A 24,792-nucleotide genomic window follows, 5' to 3' on the forward strand; every position below is an offset into this window, starting at 1 on the left:
TCTCTTGATCCTTAATGCGGGCCGTCTAAGCCTTTGAGCCCCGTGTGTGTAATGTGCTGACTGCAGGAGCGACATCTATCTCTTTTGTTTGGACAGGGCGAATGTTGGACAGTTTTGCATATTATAGTGCTGGACAGGCTGTATCCATACATGCACATGTCATACAACCCGCGGCAAGCTTGCATTTGTACATGCAAAGCGACATGCATGCAAACGCCATCAGATAAAAGAAGAAATAAAGATGCAGTAATCATGTCACCAGAGAGCCTTTTCACATAACGTTTGACTGGTTTCTCTATGTTTTAGAAATAGCTCTCACACCTATCAGACTTTAATGGTTTAAATGCTTCTAAAACAAATGAGATCAAGACAACACATGTGACATATGATCTCTTTTAGACGTTTGCTTTCAGTGTTCAAACATGGACACATTTACAAGATTAATTATTGAATTACAAGGACGACAACGCACCCCCAAATACCCGCGCAGTGCATTCAGCTCATTTTCTTGCATTTTGAATTTATTTATGTCTCTATGTGGACACCGCTAGCTTTCAGGAAAGTAGCCTTGCATGATATGATGCGTCAACACTACACCTGTCAGTGTTCCTCTGTGCCACTGAGTCATCAGTGAGCTTAGACATGATGCCACACATTCATACAGACAAATCAGCTTTGTGCTTAACACAGGAAAGGATGCATTTACTTTCATCAGTTTTTCAACAGATTCATAATCAGGGACCAGACAACACGATTCAAGATACTTTTGCCACAGTTTAGGTATACTCTTGTACATTTACTTAATTAAAAATACAAAAACCACAACACTGGGATTACATTTGAATGGATATAATGCAAAGAGGAAGGATGTGGCCAGCTGACCCGTGTAAATGGATTTCTGTACTCGTGCGTGAGCTTCTTTGTATGCTCTGGGTGTGTGTGCGAGTGCGTGAACGGGCCTTTACGCGTCCGTCTCTGTCCATGACTGTGTGAGCGCGTGACGGAGCATGTGTGTATGTAGCAGTTAGTGAAAAGGCGGAAGGACCGGAGAGGTGGGGTCAGTAGAGGTGGACCTGATGGACAAAGCGAACATGGGGCATAGTGCAGTGTGGGAAGAAGTCAGTAAGTGGATTATTAACAGAGAAGTCCATGTTTATGAGACAGTTTTTTTTAAAAGTGTGTCTCTGTTTGGATAGAGAATTTAAAAAACATTTGATTTCCCTCTGTGTTCTGTTTCTTGCTTTTCCACGTTAGCTCAAAATGTGTCTGAGACAACAAGGCGATGATCTGTTTCCGGTTCAAGGCCGTGCCAGGACTCGGTCCATCCCACTGGTTACGGACCAATTTGAACTTGTGCTTATCTGCACTGGGCACGGTGCCCTCCATCCAGTCCTACGGTGGCAAACTAAAGCCCAGCAGCTCAGCACCGAACAAAGACTGGAACAGCAATGTGCTGACTCCTGCCACGACCCAACGGGCCCAGCTGCTTTTCAGCACCAGCATGTATAAATAGGTCCATTTGCTCTGGGGGGTCAGGACGTCGTTTTTGTGGAGCCCCCTGTGAGCACTGAACAGCTATTCTTTTGGGGCCGGTCAGGTAAGCCCTCTGTCTCGATGCATTCAGCCTTGTGCAGACCATTGTCACTTTTCTGTGTCTTTTCTCTTTGTTGATTCTGCTGAGCCACGTAAATGTATAGGCCGAGGGCAGACATGCATATGCATAGGCGTAGTGATCAGACACGGTAGAAAAAAAAAAAAGTGCATTGTTCCTGCAACAAAAGGCGACTCAAGGTGGCTCCATCTAGTGTGACCATGGCAAAGGTCTCAAACCCAAACATGTATGACGTCAGGGGTTTGTTACATAGGACTATGATTCTATATTGTTTGATGTTAGGTTATTTCGAGGTAGCTCAGATGTGAAATATATAATACCAATATATAATACCAACACATCTTGCACAGATGAAGCGCATGTTCCCACTGTGTAATTTTTTCTTCATTGACTCTCCCTTCTCTCCTCCGTGAAGGTAAATCATCACTGAGACACACAGTAGCATGGCTCTGAATAATCCCACCCCATTGGGACCATGGAAGGTGAGTTTGATGTCTTGGATCAATAGCCAAAGCAGATTACATTTTTTTTAATTTCATGCCTGGCCTGATAACGTCAATGATGTGTGCGTCTGTACACACATCAGTGTGTGCGTGCGGGCATGCGCATACTACATGTATGCATTTGTGTCCTCTCCAGATCACGGTTTATGACCAGGAGAACTTCCAGGGCAAGCGTCTGGAGTTCACCTCGGACTGCCAGAACATCATGGACTGCGGCGTCGATAACATCCGCTCCCTGAAGGTCGAGTGTGGAGCGTGAGTCGAACAAGCCGCATTTAAAAAAAAATTCAGCTCAACAAGACACTGATGAGTTAAACTGAAAAGGCGACACTTAAAATGACCTCACACATTCTGCGGCTCATGACTGAACATTCGCCACTTAACCCTTGAGCCCGGCTGCTCACAGCTTCCCTCAGATACACTTATAGGAAGCATCTGCCCAACATCTGCCAGCCAGCTTGTTTTACAAGTGTCCCCATGATCCAGTAATGCTGCTTACGTGTGTCTGTGTGCTTGTTGGTGACAGCTGGACAGGATATGAGCACTCCAGCTTCTGTGGACAGCAGTTTGTGCTGGAGAAAGGAGAGTATCCTCACTGGGAGTCATGGAGCGGCAGCAACGCCTACCACATCGAGAGGATGATGTCCTTCCGCCCCATCTGCTCTGCCGTGCGTTCCTGTCCTCAGCAGGCAGCTTTTTTTCCCCATCTTGATTCTCACTTGTTGTGACTCGTGAAATTGACTCACTGTGACGCTTTAGTGTCCAATTTGTCCATTTTTAGACAAATGAGATGTGAAATGCTGCCTGATGCTTAAATCGACTGTGTGTCCGATGTTAACGACGCTGATTCACTCGTGTGCCCCCAGAACCACAAGGAGTCCAAGATGGTGGTGTTTGAGAAGGAGAACTTCATGGGACGCCAGTGGGAGATAAACGATGACTACCCCTCTCTTCAGGCCATGGGCTGGGGCAACAACGAGATCGGATCCATGCAAGTTCAGAGCGGCGCGTAAGTCTTGACCTTTGAACTCTTTAAGGGCCGCTTAAGGGGAAGTATAAATATAAACACTGCCTGCTTTACCCCCATGGAACAGTTTGATAGATTATATTTTATTTTACTGATTGCGACATAAAACTATCCAAATATATATAGTGTATATAAAAATATAAATTTTTTTTTTTAGCTATGTAGGAGATGCTTACAATTGTTATACTATTCTATTTTTTCATGATGCTCATCTACACTATGCATAATATTTAAAACCTAATTTTGCTGCAATGATGCATCCAGATTAAGTATCCACCGCTTCAGTGCTGTGGTTCCAGCCCTCCTCCCTTGAATAATATGAAGCAAACACAATGGCTGCTTGTTAACATTTGATTTATCTGTTTGGACAGAGTGTGCGAAGTGTGACTGTTTTCAATCTGAATTCATTTCATTTCACGCAGGCCACATTTCATTCACTCCCTGCGCACGCCACGTATTCGCCATTAATCACTTGTTTCCTCTCCTCCTCTTCCAGCTGGGTGTGCTACCAGTTCCCTGGTTACCGTGGTTACCAGTACATCCTGGAATGCGATCGCCATGGCGGCGAGTACAAACATTACAGAGAGTGGGGCTCCCATGCGCAGTCCTTCCAGGTGCAGTCGCTGCGTCGAATCCAGCAATGAGACCTCCTCTCCAGCCCCAGCCCCAGCCCCTCACGCTTTACCTCCTCTTCCTCCTCCTCATCTTCCTCCCCTCACCCAGTCATTCCAACGCCTTTTGGCGCTTTACCACCCAGATGTTTACAGCACTTTTGTTTTGTTCTTTTGACAAACGAGAATAAGAATAAATGAAGAATTAAGGAGAGAGAAAAAAAAAAAAACAGCCGCAGAAAAGAAGCTCCTGACTTACGCCCCATTGAGGAAAGAAGAGGAGGAAGTTTAAAGGCCTCGAGGCGGCAGCAGGGTGGCGATGTCACGGCTCCTCCTATTTATGGGTGAACACCATGCTACCTGTGGTCGATAAAGAAAGAATGGGCAACTTGAAAATAAACAGAAATACAAGAGTCTGCTGCTAACCTCAATGGTGCTCAGTTGTGATTTATTTTAATTGTTTGTTCCCCCTCAGCATGTGAACATTTATGAATTCACGTGAAATACCAGTGTTTGTGAAACAGAGAACATGAAAAGCATTAAAGGAGCTCTGGCTTTTAGTCTAGGGTTTAGACTCCAGCTTGCAAGCCTTGTTTAGTTCATTAAACATTCGTAATAGTAGAAAATAATGCACTCATACTCATCCACAGCATGTGGCGCGCTATGCAGGTAATCGTGGGAAAGCATGAGAAACAGTTTTTATATCACTCACTAGAACAAAGAACGCACACTTAAAAGCTTAAATCAACATATTAGATGCATTGCTGTTGATCCACCGATTCACACAATAACAGCCTCTGCACACAAGGTACAAAGAGAATCGTTAATGGCCTAAAACTGTTGCAGTGATATGGAAGCCTCACAAACAAATTCATTTTTTACTTTTACCCCTAATGTTTAACCTGAGTAAACAAATAGCAGTTAGTCAGGGTAATGTGTAATGAGGACTTACTCAGTCATTGCTGAAGTAAATGCTGGTCTTCACGAGACAGGGTGCAGTTTCCTTATGGCTGTTTTTCACTGCAGTTAATCTGTCCGGTAACAATAATAAATGCCCTTGTCCATGTTTTTAAGACACATGCCACTGCAGCCTCTGGTTGGGCGGCTCCGATATCTGGTTTCTGGTCGTTTTAGCTGAGGGTCAGTTTAAATGGTGATGATCATTGTCACAGCCGGGTCTAAATTATGATTTATGGACACCTTCTAAAACACATCCAGACACATGAAAAAGACAAACAATTTCAAAGGTGAGCATTTAAAATCAGGTACACTGGGAATGTTTCGAGTTTGTTGAGGATTTGCAAAAGTGAGAGCAAAAAGACAAGAAACCGATAAGAAATTATAAGAAAAAATAAAGGCACAAAGAAATATTATTAATTATTGCAATGAATTCTTGATCTGAGCCCGTATTTACATAAATTGTTCTTACCTCTATTCCCAGAATGGGAAGAAACTTGTTTCTCCTGTCTCTCAAAAACAAAACATCTAAAATGATACAGAATTTGAGCACAGCAGATTGTGCATCGAGATCTTTTATAGATATCTATATGTTTTTTTTTTTTTAATTGCACTTGCCACTCTTGCAAATCACATCATATTTTTTAGCTGCAAACACTGTGCATGTGACTTAAAAACTCAAGCGTGTCTTTCTCTGGGGTGGGTTGTGTGGTGTGCTTTGGATTGCTCATATCTAGTGATCTCCTTATGCATTCAGTCGTTTCTGAGTCATTGACTTCCACAGCCACGCTTGACAGCTGGTAGAACTTCTTTTTTGTTCTTCAGCGGTTTTAAACAAAGTGGTGTTGGTCTTGAAACCGGTGAGGTTTGTTTCTTATTCCGTTTTCTTGTAGACAATCTTTGTGAATCAGTGCATTACAGTAGAACAGTGCACCCTCAGTCCTGTGTCAGCCAACCCTTCCTGCAGGTCTTTTGCAGTCGTATGGAAGTTTTGTTTCCGCCTAACAATTTTATCTGACATTTTCTTGGAAATCTTGCTTGGTTTTCTTCCACCCCCGTACAGACAGTTAAGATAGCAACTTAGCGGAGCCATCGGGTTACATTGTTTATCAACTATTGTTATTTGCACTCTTCTCACTTCCAAAAAAATGAAGAATATATACAATCACACACAACACATCAACATACCCAGTCGAACTCTCAGATCATCATCTTCCCTCAACCTCGTGCCTGCATGACCACAATGGGGTCCAGAGTCTTCAGCCGTTCTGCCCTGCATCTGGAATTCCCTTCCACCCTCCCTTCATTCTCTCTGTATTTTTTTAATCCTTTTTTAACCAAATGCTTTATCTTTTTATTTTATCTTTCAGTGTCTTATACTTGTAGTTTTTTTTAATGCTTTTGATGTCTGTTATGTATTTTAAATACTGTCTTACTTTGTGTCCTGCGTGTTTTGAAAGGAGCCTATAAATAAAGAGTACTGTGCTAAGTGCTAAATTGATCTAATTCGTTAAAATAAATAAATAAAGAAAGAAAGAAAGAAAGAAAGAAAGAAAGAAAGAAAGAAAGAAAGAAAGAAAGAAAGAAAGAAAGAAAGAAAGAAACTCGACCGGTCCACCTTAAAAAGTGACATCACGGTGGAACTCCGCCCCTGTGAGGTGAACGGAAGTAGACGGAAACAACAGCCAGGCCAGAGCTCCTCTGACAGCGATACGTGCGGCGCTGGGGAGGCTAAACACAAAATATTCGACACTGGTGTTTGTATTTCATTTCGAAAGTCCGAATGGTGTAGAAGTAGAAGGAAAGCCAACATGGTACGCATCTGGAGGCATCTCTCGACGACGCTGGAACTGCGGGTGTCACTTTTCGCCTTGCTTCTCTTTCTTGTTGTCTCCCTTGGTGACGCCAGGCTCCGCCGGACTCGCAGCGCCAACACCACGACAGAGGAAACGGTAGAAACTTATGACAAATACTACAATTATGTTCATCTAACCGGACTTTTGCAGTCATTGGCCCAGAAATACCCTCACATTGCCAACCTGTCGAGCGTAGGGCGGTCTGTGCAGGGCAGGGAGCTGTGGGTGATGCGTATCACCGAAGACCCCAACACAGACAAACCGGGGAAACCGAAATTTAAATACGTGGGTAACATGCACGGCGACGAAACCGTGTCCCGACAGGTGTTGATTTACCTTGTGGAGTACCTGCTGAGTAAATATGGAGAGGAACCTCGCATTACTGAGCTGGTGAACAGCACGGATATTTACATCATGCCCAGTATGAACCCTGACGGCTTTGAGAAGTCCTCCGAGGGGGACTGCAGGGGCGTCAACGGAGGGCGAAGTAATGCCAACAATATGGACTTAAACAGAAGCTTTCCTGACCAGTACAAAGGGACGACTGTCGATCCAGAAAGTGTCCCCGAAGTCATGGCTGTGATCAGGTGGATTCAAGAGAAAAAGTGAGTATTTGTCCTCCACGAGACACACAAACACACTGTGAGTCCCACCATAGCACTGGTCCCCGTGGACGTGTTGCCTGGAGACCAGACTGGCTGGTTTGGTTTTAGCGAACTTCACTAATCCCAAACATTTGGTTTGGTTATGTGAGTTGGCTAAATGACGACAATGATCACCACTAATGAGCAATTCCAAGAAGCCAATTTTCAAGAAAAAAAGCCAAACATTTCAGTGCTTTTAACTTTTTATATATATGAGTGAGTTTGCTTGTTTCTTTCATGCAGAGCTGGCACGACAAAACAAGCAATTCAGCGACACCGCAAAATTTGGTGGAAACTTTTTCTCAATTTTTCACATATTTTAAGTTCCTCTCTTTGTTGGGGCATTGACAACTACGACTTGCACTAGTAAAGTCCAGTAAAGGCCATAATCGATGAACACTTATTTGCCAATTCATTAGGTACACTGGTGAAAACAAATGCATTCTAATATAACAGCCCTGCACCTGTCTTAGCATCTTAAGGGTAAAGTATTCATAATTTGTTCAATTGTTGATTTAACTATGCTTTCGTTTTGTTGTATTATTGAATGGTCTTGTGTTTTACCAACACAAATTTCTATTATTTTGACAGCTCCACTTTAGTCAATAAGCCGGGCTACCCAGGCAGAAACACTTTTGTGTTCAATGCAGTGCAGTTTGACAGCATTACAAACCACTTCCTCCAAAATTATCCTGCACTGGAATGAATGTTATAATGGGCGTGAAGAAAGATTTAGTGCAGGAGAGTTATATTTGAATGTATTTGTTTCCACTAGTGTCCCGAATGAATTGGATCTTTCGATCTGATTAGATGGATACTTTATTTGTCCCATGGGAAATTCGGTGTCCGTTCACATAGACACAGATATGAAAGACATTTAAGTTGTGCAATTTATAATCAAGAACAATCATAGTAATAAGAGTAAAAGAAAAGAGTAACGGGTGTGCAACCTGGCATTGAATAATATGTTCCGTATGTCGGACTTGGAAGGCCAGATTTAAAACCAGTATGTTTACAAGAATAAATCCAGTGAAAGTTGTCCTGCGAGCTCTAGGATTGCTCTGCAAAAAGGTATCTCACATACAACATTTATTTCTGTGATGACCCACAGTGGAATTCTTTCCCCATGCAGTCATCCATGTTGCTACAATCATCCATTTCCTCCCTAGATTTGTGCTGTCAGGGAACCTGCATGGCGGCACCGTGGTTGCCAGTTACCCTTTTGATGACTCAGCCTCCCACCAGGAACAAGGCATCTACAGCCAGTCAGAGGACGACAGTCTCTTCCGCTACTTGGCCCGAGTGTATTCTGAGAACCATCCCGTGATGAAGACCGGCGAGCCCTCCTGTCCGGATGACATCGGTGAAACCTTTAAAGACGGCATTACCAATGGGGCGGAGTGGTACGACGTGTCTGGTAAGGCGGTCAAGTCTCATTGCTTTTCAAGTTTAGCTGTTGAGGAAGTGTTGAAGATGAATGTCATGTCAATGTATTGCATAATGCAGTGAAGAACCACAAGCTCCCATTCTGTGTGTTATGAAATTAAAACCGGTCATCATACAGTACATCACATGGCCGGTCATTACACTTTGAATCATCTGTGAGGATGTGTAGCCAGTTGAGGCAGAAGACTGTCTCATTATTTGTTGGTGAACAGGGAAATAACTGTTTGAAATGAGACACTTAGGCATGTGGAGACCAGTACAGTGGAGTTGGCAAGTTATCTAAAAAGACCTATTATTCTTTTTCTTTTTTTCTTGTTCGTATGAAACACGCTCTCAGGCTTCAGACTGTGTTTACAACATTTCTTTTCCACTGGCCTTATCGTGAAATGCGTGTAGACCTACTTGCGAAACACTGCTGCGTGAGTAGTTATTGAGTGTTACAGGCGTTTAATGAACTCCAGTGTGAAAACATCTACTAGTATGTCACCCAATAATCAGCTAATGAATGTAATCAAGCAGAGACATCCTGATTTAATGTCCGCTGCTGCAGATGTCCACTCTCATATTCTAGATCTAAATCGGGCTTGAAGTTTCACGGATGGATTTGAAGTGTTGCCATTTCTAATCAAGAGTGACAAATTATATTACTTAGTAAGTTTGAAGTTAGCGTTTGGCCAAAGAGGATGGAGCTGGAATAGATCTTCGTATGTCTCTTTTGAAAATAGTGGTATGGACAGTCTAACTGGTGTTGCTGCTCCATATCTCCCCATCTCAAAGCCTGTGGTATTGTTGGATTCCTTGTTACGCACTCTATGCGGATCTGTGCGAGAAATGTGTACAAGCTACAACGTGTTTGTGGACAACCAAGTACTAATCATTTCAGAGTTGTTGTTTTTTTACACTTTCTTTAACTCATCTATAGCTGTTTTGTTTTCTGCTAGAGGTGTTCTGCCATTACAAATCACAAGTAAACATACCTGAGAAGACGTGTTTTGTTGCATTTCACAAAGAAACACGAACTCTTAGAGGAAATCTCCACTTTCTTTATCCCCTTATTTAATAAGATTGGTTAAAGGGAATTCTAAAGCAACCTTCTAAAGTGTTATGGAAAGCTCTTTTACACTTCATTTAGCTGCATTGTTGGTAGTTGATAATGACCCGGAATGAATTTGTAGTCGCTGAAACTCATTGTGCGGCCTTGTTTTGAGTTTGCCAGGATTTGAAATGCAGTGCACCTCATTGCATTTGTCTGCCAAAGGCTGTAATTACTGTAAGTGTTAAGACTCTTCTCCAGAACTGTGGGACTAAACGCTGTAATGTACACACATAGCATACGCAGGTGCGAGCCTTGTGTGCTCGTCAGCCTGACTCACTCTGTGGTAATTTTTGTTCCTATTTCCTGCTTTGCTTTCGACGTTGGTGACTGTCATGCAAATGTTTGTATCTCCTTTCCTTGATGTGTTCCATCTTTATTAATCTGAAACAATCAATTCAAAATTGCCGAGATGGAGAAGCAACTGAAATAATGAAGTGAAAACACGCTACTACTAAGCAGACCAATCACAGCTCTTGCGGTCTGTGTTGCTATTAGTTACATTTCTGGGGAGGTACACGTCAGGCTACAGCGTTAGGGTCTGGACGGTCACCGTAGCTACTGTGTCAGATTAACGCAGAAGCCTAAACCACATAGTTAGACAGCTCATAGTTGGGAATTTTAAAGCCCGTGGGCTAAATCTTTGGACTCGTTTTATTTACAGTGTATGTATCCCTGTCATGTGTCTCTATCTTCTGTTTAATTCGGGTTCAGAAACACACATACTCTGCATTACTCGGGCAGAAACTCGATCGTTTACTTTTATATTTTTGGGTTGTTGAATGGGCAGAATTGAGGCTGTTTGCGTTAGGTTAGCGGTTACAATGCTCTTTGTTTCCTTTTAAGATGTACTATATTGTAGTAAATGTTATGTAAAGTACAATGTGTCTTGATGGTGAAGTTCATGTCTTCTCATAGATTAGCCTTCATTTGAGTTGGCCGCATCAAATTACCTTGATCGCTCTTTGTTTTACTCTTTTGCGCTTTAATTGCCAAATTGTCCTAATGGAAACATTGAGCCTGAGCACAATAGGTACACTTTTAAGTATTTTTATGAATAGCCAACAACTAGTGCTTTGATACCAGTCAACCTGAAAACAGGATATCTTAAAAATAGTTTCAGGTCACTTTAAGCTTGACACTATGTCATGACAGGTCACAATGTTTGTCTGTAAATCATTACCACCCTAAGTACACAATCTTAAAGGGCATTAAGAATTTGCTAGTGCTTATCTTTGTAAGTCTTTGTCGGCCGAATCTTAAAGTGCAGGCTCTGGCAAATGGCTGTTTTTGCAGGTTATTTTTTTACTTTTTTATTGCAGTTTCAGCCAGGCCGAAAAAAAAAATCAATCTGCTTTTAATAGGGGGGAGTTACTAAAGCTCTTTGTAGCGACAGTATTCATATTTTGTGATCAAGATCGGCACCAAGAAGCGTAAAAGAGCTGAATGGACAATGCTTTCATCTGTCCAAAATCTTCCCAGTGGGCAAAATGTCACTGCTAAAACTGGGCTAATGGCAGATGATGGAGACGGTCAGGACATTGTGTGACATAATGAGCGGTCCAGGCGAAGCGCCAGGAGCAGGAGTGAGGAACAGGAGATTTATTGTTCGGCAGCCAGGGCTTGAAATAATAATTCAACATAACATGGTATCTTGACCTATAATCTTTTGACACAGTCTCGTCTTGTGGGTGCTTAATTTGGAACCATCTTTCGGTTCACGTAACCCTCCGTGTGTAACTAGATCTGGTGTTGTTGAGCACGTAGGCCTTGTTATTTTTCTCTGCTCAAAGATGTACATGAGTACATGTACATTTACAAAAGAACAAGGTCCAGAATATAATTTTACTGTATGAAAATGGCCGTGATAACGTGAGTGTACTGGAAGTGTCTGAGTGGTGCTCGGACTCTTTCCTGCTGCACCTTTGTTAAATGCGGCCTATCATATGACTTTTTTGTTCAACTAAAAGTAGGACACTTTTTTTTATGACGTCACCCAGCCCCTAAAGTTTTCCTTCATCGTAAGCTTGTTTGTTCCCTCAGCAAGTAAGCTCTGTCTTGGCTCTCATTGTCTGGCCGGTGGTTTCCTCCTAAGTTCAGGGTGTGTCACTGGATCCGGTACATAGACAGGATACTTAAGACTGGAGCTGCAGAAGGCTGCAAGCTTGTCAAACTATGTTAGCTTATGCCGGATGTTTACCTTAAGTGATTTGTTTCAAGGACAATGGTATTGATTCAGTTCAAGTTATTTAAAGTAACTGCCTTGTGGCAAGAGCATTTTTTTTATTTGTCATGTGGTTGCAGCCACTTAAAGTTCTCTGAGTAACTAGTTACAGCCGAATTTAGATCTGGTGTTATTTACTAATCATTAAGAGGTGACATATTTTATTTATTAAAGTCTCTGCTGAACTACGTTGACGCATTTCTCTATTCCACCCTTAATGTAAATAATTGCAGAGGTTCCTATTGTGAAACTGCCAGTTTGTACTCATTTAGCAGGTCAAAGAAAGTGTCAGGAGGTAAACTGAAGTAATATGAAGCCTCAGCAAGTCAAGTCTAGCAGAATTTTTCTAATTTTACAAAGACAGTGTGATCTGCAATGAAAAGAAAGAGTACCCTCTCCTAACTAAAATAGACATTGGAGTGTATTTTGGCACAAAATGACAAACTGGATTTGGATTTCGACCCCGATCATGTACAGTGAACGCATATTAGAAAGGAAGCTTATAATGACGGCCAGTGTAAACAGGAAGAGTGATTACCGATTACAGCTTCCAAAGGGCCCTATCCAGCTTCCATTGAATGACTTGGTAGCCAGTCACTCTCGCCAAGTTTCAAAAATCTGCACAGCTGTCGCTTGACCGGGTATGACTCCAGAGAGCTTGTGTTAGTGGTGTATATTTTCGTATATCTGCTCTCAGAGCTGAGGCGTGTACCACGTTGCAGCCTGCAGCATTGTTTCCGTAGCTTGTGAGGGATCCATTAAAGTTTGTGCTCGGTTAGTAATGCAACATTTAGTGTCACAAACAAGCAGATTGAAGTTTTAGAACAGAAGAAAGAAGAGGAAATAGTGTAATCATATTTAGATGTTCAAAGAACTTTTTTTTTATGTTTGAATAAGAAACAGTTGGAGACGTGGCACTTTCCCAATAGAAAACAGTACAGTATTGCTACACTTTGCTACACTGTTTTTCAAATAGTGGACTAGTTGGTGTCTTGGCTGGTTACTTCGCTGAAGTTATTTGTCAGTGTTTGTTGTCTGAGGCCTTTCCTTTCGACTGTTGAAAAAAGTGGCAAATAGTGGCTGTTTTATTTGGTTCCCGTGCCTCCTCAACAGGCAGCCATAGCAACCCTCCAGCCAGGGAGCCTCTGAGTGCCTGCTGTTGTTCCACGGGGATGGCCAGCCGAAACAGCCCGCCTTCCTGTGTGCACTTCTGTTTGCCTTACTGGATGGGCTAGGTGGCTGGCAAACTGCAGATGTCATGGCTTGTTGCCACACTAAACACTCTCTTTAAACTATGGCTCAGATGGACAAAGAAGGGCTCAAGCCATTCCACACAAATCCTCTTTCTCTGCTAATGAAGTGGCATGCCACCAGCGGGGTTCAAATTTAAAGAAGGAACATGTGCTTTTACATGTGTGGTATACATGAATAACTGAACTCGGACCTAGTCATTATACTGCTGCATATTTGGAATCCAAAGTTGAGTCACTGGTAACATGTTTTGTTTCTTACATCATCCAGGAGGGATGCAGGACTACAACTACCTACATGGCAACTGTCTGGAAATCACCTTGGAGCTGAGCTGCTGTAAACATCCACCAGCTGCTGAGCTTCATAAGGAATGGGATCTGAACAGGGAATCTTTAGTAGCCTACATAGAAAAGGTAGAACGTCTTAAAACTAATAAAAGAAGTAAAAATATGTCAACATTCACTCTGTATGTCTTGTGTTTTGTTCATTTAAAAGGGTAATACTTTTAAGAGTACTACTGCTAATAGGTGTACTGCTGCCTTCCAGGTCCACATAGGTGTTCGAGGCTATGTGAAAGAGGCGATCAGTGGTGCTGCCCTCACCAATGTCAGCATTATGGTGGCAGGCATACGCCACAACCTGACCACAGGAAGTTATGGGGAGTACTACCGCCTTCTGCTCCCGGGAACTTACAACATCACGGCTGTGGCCTCAGGGTGAGTAATAGCAGCCAACATCCTTCAAGGATCAAGGTCTCACAAATGGAGGTCATTCATTACTGGATAACACTTAATGCTTACTAATAGTTAGGTTTCAAACTTCATTGCAGTTACCAGAGAAAGCTCAGTCAGTGCTGCTTTTGTTGTATTTTTTTCGCTTTAGATTGACAGGTCAAAATGAATGAAACGTTTAATCTGGCTCTTTAGGACAGTCAGATAATGAAGGTCAGTCTTCATGCTGTGGCTTTACTAACTACAAAGTTGTTGCATACTTCCTCTTTGAGTTATAAATTAACTGTTATTGAAGTGAAGAAAATGTTTCGCAAGTTTGGTGGGGAACTTCCCCGTAGAGATCGCCAGCTAATGTGGTACTTAATGATGATTTTTAAGGGTGAATTGAAGTGTGTGTTTCTTTCTCTGTGCAGGTACACATCAATGACAGTGAGCAATGTCCAGGTCCTGGAGGGCAAAGCCTCTGAACTGAACTTTACCTTGACACCTGTGGTCAGAGAGGCCACAGGTAGCACTTCTGTGACTACGAGCGCGGTGCCACAAACCAGTCATCCAATCATTTCCACTACCAGCCCTTCTAGCACCACTCAGACCCTGGTGGTCCCCTCCAAAGGAAACAATACCAACTCTACTGCACTTCCACCTCTACACCAACCCATCCAACCCCAGCAATTTCGTCACCACAACTATGCTGACATGGAGCTGTTTTTACGGAAGTACAACAGCGAGTTCCCCTCTATCACCTATCTTCACTCTATTGGCCGCTCTGTGGAAGAACGTGAGCTGTATGTGATGGTAATCTCAAACAACCCTACCGTTCATGAACACGGTATGTCTTAGATCACAATGTAGTACAGTCATTAATTAATAGTTTTTTTCTCTTTACATGTAATGATTTTAATTTTACGTGTCACACTCTCTTGCCAGGTGAGCCAGAGTTCAAGTATGTGGGCAACATGCACGGTAACGAAGTGGTGGGGCGAGAGTTATTGCTCAACCTCATTGAGTACCTGTGCCGTAACTATGGCGTCGATCCAGAGGTCACTCAATTAGTCAACAACACCCGCATTCACATCATGCCTTCTATGAACCCCGATGGATATGAGATAGCCACTGAAGGTAAGGGAAAGCAACACATGCACTATAAAGGCTCTAGCCAGGCAGCCATAATGTGACACCATCTGCAACACCTACCAAGTATAATGTGTAGCATTATTTTAGGAGTGAGGTCACAGGTGTTGAGATGTATTGGTTTTGGATACATGAGCAAAGGTGTAACATTACAGGGCTAGTACAGTAATTTGATCATTTGTCTGACTATTCTGTGAGTGTATGTTGCTAACTGCTATCAAATTTACAGCCTTCGTTAGCTACTGCAAACGGTCCAGACTGCCTTAAAAGTCTTGAGTGTTTAGCTTTAACTTTCTCATTTCCTAAATATATACTGCAGCATTCACATCATGTGCTTTAAATGTCTTGAGTTACACCGTGGGAAGGTTTCATAGACTGCTTCCTGTTTGTCAGTATGGCTGCTCATGTGTCGGAGGAAGTCAGAGGTAGAGCTTCAAATGGGGAAATGTTGTGGTTACAGATACATGAAGGTGACAAAAATGTTTGTTTCTTGACAGGGGATGAACAGGGCTACCAAGGGCGCAACAACAGCAACAACTTCGACCTGAATCGCAACTTCCCAGACCAGTTCACCACCATCACAGATCCCAGACAGCCAGAAACTATAGCTGTAATGAATTGGCTGAAGAGCAGCCCCTTTGTCCTCTCAGCCAACCTTCACGGAGGTATTGTCTTGTTTTGACATTTTGGCATTAAATTCACAGTTTAACCCAATTATGCATAAGATTTATTCAAGACATTTTAGTGGTTTGCGCTGTCTCATCTTTGTGTTGTGTAATTCAGGTTCCTTGGTGGTCAACTACCCATTTGACGATGACAAAGAAGGCACAGTTCATTACAGCCGGTCGCCTGATGATGAGGTCTTCCAACACCTGGCCAGAGCCTACTCACAGGTAGCTGTTGCTTTGAGATCTGTTTCATGCTGAAGTAATATCTGCTTGTGATTTCATATTTTATTTGAATAAACTGGATAAACAAACTGGACCGACTAGAGCAGTGCTCTTTTTGTAGTTTTTAACTTTTAACTGTTTGATGTGTGTTCAGGAGAATTCACTGATGCACAACGGACACCCTTGTCCGGACCTGTACCCTGAAGAATATTTTCAGGATGGCATCACCAATGGTGCCTACTGGTACACTGTTCCTGGTATGTCTACATCTTTTTTCCTTTGTTGCTCACTATTCCATGAGGCCTTTAGATATGTGTTTCTGAAAAATGGGCATACAGTAGTAATATTGCAATCGTGTTATTCTGTGAATGCTCTACTGTGATACAGCAATAATTGAATTCCCGTTGTAAATGTAATAGCCAAGATGTTTCAGCATTATTTCATTATGAGTGGCAAAATGTCGTTTAAGAAAAGTCCAGTACCCTTTGTCTTAGCTTCAATGACCAAGAACTTTCATAGAAGACTGTGTTCAAAGGGGAATTTGTTTTTCTCCAGGTGGAATGCAGGATTGGAACTACCTGAACACCAACTGTTTTGAGGTCACCATCGAGTTGGGCTGTGTCAAGTACCCCAGGGCCAAGGAGCTGCCGACATACTGGGAACAAAACCGACGAGCCTTGCTTCAGTTTCTTCACCAGGTGGGAAACAGAAAGTCTTAGCATTGTTTTGAGGTTTCCCCTCACTTGAGGTTTGCATTTACTCATGTCTACATGGTTGTTGATCTCTTTAGGTCCACATCGGAGTAAAAGGTACAGTCTCTGACATTGAGGATGGCACAGCTATCCCCAATGCCACCATTCACGTGCAGGGCATCGAGCACAGCATCACTACAGCTCAGACTGGAGATTACTGGAGACTGCTGGTCCCCGGGACATACTCCATCACTGCCTCTGCCCACGGGTAATATTTCTATTTCAGAAAGAAGAATGTATGTACTGAGAATTAACCTTCATCTTACCTTCCTTCCAGTGATGCTCGCTTTAAATAATTTTAACCTTTGTCCAGGTATGTACCGGTGACGATCTATGCCACGGTCTCAAAGGATCATGTGGAGATGGTGGACTTCAGACTTACACGTTTGCACTCCGATGGTAATGGCCAGTCTACCAACGGCTTAATACCCAAACAGACTCCATCTGAGAAGGAGCTCCATAGCTTAATCAGGGAGCTTTCTGTAGGCCAAGGTTTGGAGCAGTTGGTCAAGAGCACAGCCACAGAAAACAACTTGCGGCGCTACAGAGGCTCCAAAGAGCTGTCCTCCTCCCTGAGAAGCTTCACTCTGAACTTTCCCAAAATTACATCTTTACACAGGTGGGCACATTGTATCTTTCATCAAGCCTTCTTCTCTTTCTTTTTTAAACCAGACAATAATTCCTCTTGTGGGGACATAAATGTTTGACATCCTGTCTTTGTTCCTTTCATCCAACCCTGTACCTTTGTTATGGTCAGTGCGGTGCAGATCTGTTCAGCTTTATATCTTCAGTTATTTTTCTTGCCACTTTGTATTGCAAGATTCTTACAATACTAACCTTTATCCTGCTTTCTTCTCTTCTGTGTCCAGTTTGGGCCAAAGTGTCGAGTTTAGAACTGTTTGGGCTCTGGAAATCTCCAACAAACCAGGAGAGGCAGAGCCATCTGAGCCAAAGATCCGCTTTGTAGCAGGGATCCATGGCAATGCCCCAGTGGGCACAGAGCTGCTGCTGGAGTTTGCTACCCTCTTGTGTATTAACTATGGCAAGAACCCAGCAATCACCAAGGTGAGTTTCAGCTCCCCTCAGGTAATGCACGTTTATCTACTGTTACTAGCATTTAGGAAAACAGTGGTTTTGAACAGTTGGCATTTTTGCCTTTATTAGATAGAACAGTGGAAATAAAGTTAAAACGGCAGCACTCCAACCACTCGGCCACCAGCTTGCACCCTACTATAATTAATAATAAAAATACTGGCCATTAAATGTGACTAATACGTGTCTGTAATTGTTCCTTCTGTCTCCATTTCCTTTTTAGCTAATCAACGAGACCCGGATTTTCATTGTGCCTTCTATCAACCCCGACGGACGAGAACAGGCTATTGAGAAACAGTGCACGTCCACACGGGGCTTGACCAATTCTAACGGAAAAGATCTGGATACAGACTTCTTTGGTCAGTTGTGCAGATTTGCATATGTGCAGCTGAACAGAGAAGACAGAACGGTCCCTCTATGCGTTCAGTCTGAAATGTCAAACATTTGCTGTGCACGTTGTATTTACATGTTATGTATATATGCTCTAACAGCTCTGTCTTCTGTCCACCATCTGTGTGTATCTGTTTAAAGGCAATGCATCGCAGCGTGTGGTGGAGGCCCAACCTGAGACCAGAGCGATGATGAATTTTATTCTAAATCAAGACTTCACTCTATCGGTGGCCCTTGATGGAGGCTCACTTGTTGCTACTTACCCTTACGACAGACCTGTCCAGACTAGTGAGAACACTTCTTAATTCACTACTTGTCTCATTATGGGTTATTTGAAGAAAGGATTTGTAATGAGACCACACATAATGGACCCAGTGCAGAATCATTTTTGATAACTTGTGTTACTCAAGGATTTTCTTAATAACTATTCATAGATGAATTGTGTTTTTGCCTTACTGTGATCCTCTAAATATATTTTAGAAACCTCAAAATTGATCCATAAACCATACTACATTTTAGCCAGAACAAGTATTGTACTGAAAATGACACTTTTTTTTTTTAATCTAGATCTGGCATTACATTTCCTAGAAGAGTTATGTTTAGGAAGATTAATCCAAAGTCCTTTCCTTCCTCAACCTAACACTCTTATGTACCAGCAATTTGCCAAGAGTAGGAGAACGTATAAATAAGCTGAAAACCGTTTCCTTTTTTTTTCCAGTTGAAACTGAGGGCACATTGAAGTACTTGGCAAGTGTGTATGCCAACAACCACCCGAAGATGCACCTCGGGGACACGGGATGTCCCAATAATGGACAGGGTGTGTGTCATTTCAGTACTACAGATTCTTGCCATGCCTGCTCTGAATGTCAGCTGTTAATAGGGTGATTGTGGTTAATGGATGACTTGTTCTGTTACTCAGTGGGCAACGTCCCAGATGGAGTTGTGAAGGCTGCAGTGAGGCAAAGTCACATGGGGAGCATGAAGGTAAAACAGTGTTTCTGGCATCTATACTCCCATGCATTATAATGTTTTAATTAATTTAATGAAATTGATACATCTAAATGTTTGTGTTAAATGTTTTTTTTTTTAATATTTTAAAATCCAGAGATACTTATAAAGCAAACGAGAAATAAAGCAAATTCGGTTCCTTCTCATCTTGTGTCTTCCCTTCCTCTAGGATTTCAGTATGGACTTCGGCCACTGTCCAGAAATCACCGTGTATACAGGCTGCTGTCTGTTCCCTCCTGCTGAGGAGCTGGGCACACTCTGGGATGAGAACAAGCAGGCTCTCCTAAGCATGTTGGTGGAGGTGTGGGTCAAGATTTTATTAGCACCACAAATTTAACTTATAGCCACATACAACAATTGACTGTTAGCATATAGAGTTGGGTTTTTGATGTATTCTGTAAGAGGTTTGTTATTTCAGTCACCATGCAGCTATAATTTCCATTCCATTTAGGTCCACAAAGGGGTACGAGGCATGGTGACGGACAAGAGTGGAAAACCTGTTGTTGGGGCGATCATTGTACTGAATGAAGGGGTGAGAGTGTTTACTTCGGAGGGCGGCTACTTCCACGCACTCTTAGCACCTGGCACCCACAATATCGAAGCTTTTGCTGATGGATACCAACAACATCGTCAAAAGGTACGCAGTCATTCATGTAGTAGTAGCTTCCAGGAAAAAAGCATGCATAGCAGTTCTTGGAATTGTATGCAATGATGAAATCCTTCTCTCTTTTGAAACAGGGTATTTGATTAGGCCATAATAATGAAAGAATTATTCAAAATAGCTGAAAATCGGACTAATAATTTTGAGGGGAGTTTTTACAATCTAAAAAAAATACTTTGAGTGATAATCTCTGGATAGATGTTCTCTGGAGGTGATTTTCTGTGGTCAGTAGATGCTGATATGAATGAATAAGCCCTCTCTGAATTTACTCTCATTCACACAAAAACAACTGTTTGTTTTTTAATTTCTTTACAGTTTTGTTTAGTTTTTGTATCAGCTATGCCTATCTTAGCTTATACTGCCACCTCCTGACAACACTACACAGCCTTGTTTAATCTTTTCCAAACTAGTTCATGGAAATGCACCTAATTTGCATTTTGTGGTGATGTACAGTTTGCTTCACTTTCCTTTGAGAATTGTAACTACTTTCAAAATGTTTGAATGTCCGAATGTTTTCCTCACGCATGGGCTGGTAGTACATTTGTTACATCTTTAGTTGAAAAAAACCTACATAGTTGAGATTCCCTGTCAAATAATCCATTAATGATAAACCCTTGTCCTTTGGAACATGCCTTTAAATTTATATTTAAGTGTATTGAGGTTTATTAAAACAACAAGTTGGTGGTGAGTATTTGATCCCGGTTTTGGAACTTAAAAGCAGATATAAACTCTGGCATGGTTGTAGCAATAAGCAATAGGACACAAGCACAGTATACTACATCATTTTGGTAGTTACAAACAAAGAATGAGATGGAATGAGCACTTTGGACTCAAATCCCAATTCAAATAAAAATAAATTCCTTAGACAGTCTATGGAACAGTTTTACTGTGATTCCCCTTTCACGTCTATGTCTATGTAAGGCGTTGGGCGAAGCACACAAAATCTCTCGGTCACCTCCAATTTTCCATTTGGCTGCTCTGATATTTGATGGAGGGGGTAGGCCAGCGTTTCAAATAGACGTTCCTTGATTGTTTGTCCCAGCTCCAGGCTGTAGGTTGTTTGTTTCCCACAAGGGCTAAAGAGAAGGGGATCCACCACTGAATGATAAGTCTGCTGGTATTCTGGCACGGTGAAGCCATGGATCGTTGGAGCGCTGCTGCAGGTCCTCTCCTCAGTCGTGACAGCTCTGGTGCTGGGCGGCAGAGTTGATAAATCGGGGATAACGGCAGCATTCCGTATATACCTATCCTCCAGAGGTTTCTGGGGCTCTGATTCTCTCTGCTCACACTTAAAGTCAAAATCATATCCCGGAGCCAACTTGTATTTCCTCTCCTTAATGGTCTCACCATATTTCTTAGGACATCGAATGCTCTGCCTCAGGCCATAAGGCCGCATCTCATATCTCTGGAAATGAAAGTGACAGTTTCAGTGGATTCTGGTGGCTCTGTAGGTTCTTCTGTGACTCGATATCGGAAAACATTACACAAACTGCACTCATGAAAAACATAATCAAATATGCACTTACTCTTTTGCAAAAACTCAGTTTTCAGACCACATTACTATGATCGGGTCTGAAACCACATGGTTGGAAATCCTTATTTCCTCACCTGTCAGTCTAGGTTTCCCATTCTTTTGCAACACACTTAAACAATGATATGATTCCCTTACAATGGAGGAAAACATAACATCAAGCAAGCTATGCAAAACAAAATTTTCAATTCATATGATTTACCTCTCAGCAGATTACTTTTGGGATATTTTAATGAGGTTTTTATTTTAGGCATGCGAGACAACCTGCGCCAGATTAACCTGAGCAGCCACACCTGCAAATGAGGGTTACTAATTAGGTCATTAACAACCACACTTCCGCAGAGAGCAGAAGAAAATACCAAATGCCTTTTTTGTTTCTTTTTCTTTTTTTTTTTTTTTTACCTTCACTCAAAGATAGCCAGGATGTGTACGGGGATGTGGTAGAGCTTTTCTTTTTGTATTGTGATGTTAAAAGTCCAGCAAAGTTGGTTAAAACTACAAAAAAGTATCAGTTATTTGAACTTACAAACGGCAGGATATTGGCGTGTGCTGCTGGGACATCAAATAAAGCTGTGATTCAAATTAGTGCAGAGAAACTATTTTGATTGGAAATGTCTCTATCTCTTTGAGGTGTGTTATGAACTCTTGGGAGTCTTTGCTCTGTTGCAGGTGGAGGTATTGTCCAGTGAGGCTGCAAAGTTCATCGTCATTGTGTTCGATATGGACAACAGCATCCTCGGCCTGCCCAGGCAGCTTGTCGTGGCCAGTGCGGGTAAGCTGCTCTGTGACAATTAGCCTTTTGTTTTGTCTGCTAACTATATATGCCTTGTCTTGCTGGTTTATACACAAAGTCATGTGTTGATGTGGATAAATTTCTGCAAGATAGTGGCCATCAAAAAGTTTAAGAATCCAGCTGTCATGTACTCACTTGACGTGTTCCTTCCTTCTTCCGCATCTTCTTAAATATCTTACTCATAACATAAACAAATGTAAATTATTGCTTCATTGTAAGCTGTCAGAATTTTATTGTTTTTTTTTTCCCTGTTTGTTTTTTTAAGTTTTCCCACCTAGCAACAGTATCTAGGGATGCAAGCAGACATTCTGAGTTTTGCATTTCTCTTCCTCCCTTGCAGCGGCCTCCATGACGGCGTTGGTGGTGACGGCGTGCATCATCTGGTGCGTGTGCGCGGCCAAGTCTAACCGCCAGAAAGACGGCTTCCACCGCTTGCGACAGCATCGGGAGGAATACGACGACGAGATCCGGCTCGCCTCCATGGGCTCCAAGAAGTCGCTGCTCGCCCACGAGTTTCAGGACGAAAGTGAAAGCGATGAGGAGACTCTGTACGCCAACAAAATCTGAGTCGTTGCACTAGCTTGGCTCTCGGCTCAGTATTTTCTTTTCGAGCTCCCCCTAAAAAAATCAAACCCCTGGCCCAGAAGGAACGGGATGAACTGTGAGCTTCCGTCTCTCTTTATGAACACTTTTAGAGAGGTTCAAGTTTTTTTTTTTTTTGTTTTTTGTTATACCAATAAGTTGTGGAGAGACTGACAGCTGGTCACTCAATTATTACAGCGGCTAAATGAATACATCCTGCTGGTGTCTGCACTGGCTATTTAACTGCTGCATCTCAGCTTGACTGGTTCAACAGGCGGAGGGAGAGAAATAAGGTTCAGCCCACTGTTGCCCTCGTCCATCCTTTTATTGCAGCTTTATTGTTTCCGAGCCATTTAAGAATATTTTCTCAAACCTGTCCTGCTCGGCTTAGAGGTGAAGCCGATGAGTCCAAATGAACTCTTCCTCTGTGAATGTGGATTGAACTCTAGATGGAAGTGCTTTATCCCCCAAAACCTCCTCGCTGGTATCAGTCCTTGCGCTGCAGTTTGTTTAGTAATCACTAAATTGTTTTTTTATGCAAGTGAGCTACACTGAAGTGTCCGAGCCTTTGGGAGAATAAATCCAGTATCGTGCCTTGGTTTCTATAATGTTTACGGTCCCCATCAGGCTGTAATATGTGGCAAGAAAGCAACCTAGTGAGTAGATGATACATACTGGAATTTGATCCATCCTATTCTCAGGTGGTATGAAAAGAGAGGAGCGATCTAAAGACTGCGTACGTGTAATGTTGCACTGTTTTCTGTACAGATGACTCGAGGCTGGGTTTAGTAGTTTTGTATTTTTCCAGCGAGTCAGTGTTAGGAGCAGACTTCTCAAAGGCGTCAGGGAGAATATCCGTTACCAGGTTTGCTTGAAAGTCTGTGTAGTTAGTGGAGGTCACTTGCACTTAATGGAAAGCAGGGGTCATCCCACATCATTGGCCAAGAAATAAAAAAACGACAAATCATGAAAAGAATGTATTTTCATTTCTTTTTGTTTTCTATAATTTATATCGGCATGGAAAACAGGTTTGTTTTTTCCATCTGATTTTTTTTTCTTTTTTTTTTGGTCTTGGGGGGGATCTTTGCAGAAGTCACGCCAGGTTTTTCTGTCTCTTAATGACCAAAATCGATGTCAAAGCCACCAATGCCACATGCTGTGCAGACTCAGTGCAAATAAAGTCATATATTTCAAAGTAAAGGGCCATGTAATATCCATTGTAATATCAATTTCAGTGTGAAATTTGTTCAGTTTAATCTGAGTTAAATGCAGTGCAGTTTTATTTTCTTTTTTTGTGTGTGTGTGTATCAAAAAGAATCACTCTTGGGTGACTTATTTTAAGTGGGAAGCAGGTTTGTGTGCGTACATGCAAATTTACTCCAGTAAGAAAAAAAACAAGACCCTGTATCAGAAATCCAAGGTTTTATGAAATGTAACTATACCAGAGCTGAAATCACTGCACTAGATCTGAACGGTCTGTTGTGCTGCAGGTTTTCACTCGTTCTCATAAACAGCAGTTGCCCTCGAAAGAGACTGCCCTGATTTCTACTTGAACAAATGATTTCCTGACCAGCTGACATCTGTGTGGGGGATACAGTTTTGTACATTATTTTTCTTAAGCTGCGTCTCTGAACGTGTGTGTAAGAACTTTGAAAGTTGAGCCGCGCTGGTGTAAAGATTTTCTACTAAACTGGAATCAGCTGTAAATGTTTGCCAATTGTAAATGGAGAGAAAATGCAATTCGTGTTAACCATGAATCTACACTGAACAGAGCATTTCATATGAACGTCATGCACAAAAACTCACATAACACAATAAAATAAAACGTCTCATTACCTTTGTTGTTTTTGAGTTATATGGTGTTGCTCTTTTCTGTTAGTTATTTGAAACCAACTGCCAATCAATTGTATTGTGATTAAAAAATGTAAACTTTAATTGTTGATCATAGACAAGTGTCCTTTACCTCTGTCCTCTTTTTTTTTTCATCTCCCTTTAATGCACAATTAA

At 42.1% G+C, this 24,792-nt stretch overlaps 2 protein-coding genes across 3 annotated transcripts; both read left to right on the forward strand.

Annotated features, from left to right (window-relative positions):
* Positions 1-1,002: 1,002 nt before the first annotated feature.
* cryba1a (crystallin, beta A1a) lies at positions 1,003-4,027 on the forward strand. The gene is made up of 7 exons (XM_047594482.1): positions 1,003-1,122; positions 1,255-1,597; positions 2,028-2,094; positions 2,252-2,370; positions 2,642-2,783; positions 2,982-3,124; positions 3,639-4,027. The coding sequence occupies exons 3-7, from the start codon at positions 2,056-2,058 to the stop codon at positions 3,784-3,786; spliced, it is 591 nt and encodes a 196-aa protein (XP_047450438.1). The 5' UTR covers positions 1,003-1,122; positions 1,255-1,597; positions 2,028-2,055; the 3' UTR covers positions 3,787-4,027.
* A 2,347-nt stretch (positions 4,028-6,374) lies between these two features.
* Positions 6,375-24,620, forward strand: cpda (carboxypeptidase D, a). Of its 2 annotated transcripts, none has more exons than XM_047593889.1 (21): positions 6,375-7,171; positions 8,380-8,627; positions 13,495-13,637; positions 13,771-13,940; positions 14,369-14,784; positions 14,883-15,074; positions 15,584-15,751; positions 15,870-15,979; positions 16,131-16,233; positions 16,532-16,674; positions 16,767-16,936; positions 17,042-17,347; positions 17,598-17,793; positions 18,044-18,179; positions 18,352-18,498; positions 18,929-19,027; positions 19,130-19,194; positions 19,388-19,519; positions 19,670-19,855; positions 22,080-22,182; positions 22,544-24,620. In XM_047593889.1, the coding sequence occupies exons 1-21, from the start codon at positions 6,522-6,524 to the stop codon at positions 22,768-22,770; spliced, it is 4,110 nt and encodes a 1,369-aa protein (XP_047449845.1). In that variant the 5' UTR covers positions 6,375-6,521; the 3' UTR covers positions 22,771-24,620. The 2 variants fall into 2 exon arrangements, with proteins under 2 accessions (XP_047449845.1, XP_047449846.1); XM_047593890.1 differs by having other exon boundaries at positions 7,023-7,175.
* Positions 24,621-24,792: the final 172 nt, after the last annotated feature.

The sequence above is a fragment of the Mugil cephalus genome, chromosome 9, assembly GCF_022458985.1.
Source record: "Mugil cephalus isolate CIBA_MC_2020 chromosome 9, CIBA_Mcephalus_1.1, whole genome shotgun sequence".
Lineage (NCBI taxonomy): Eukaryota > Metazoa > Chordata > Actinopteri > Mugiliformes > Mugilidae > Mugil > Mugil cephalus.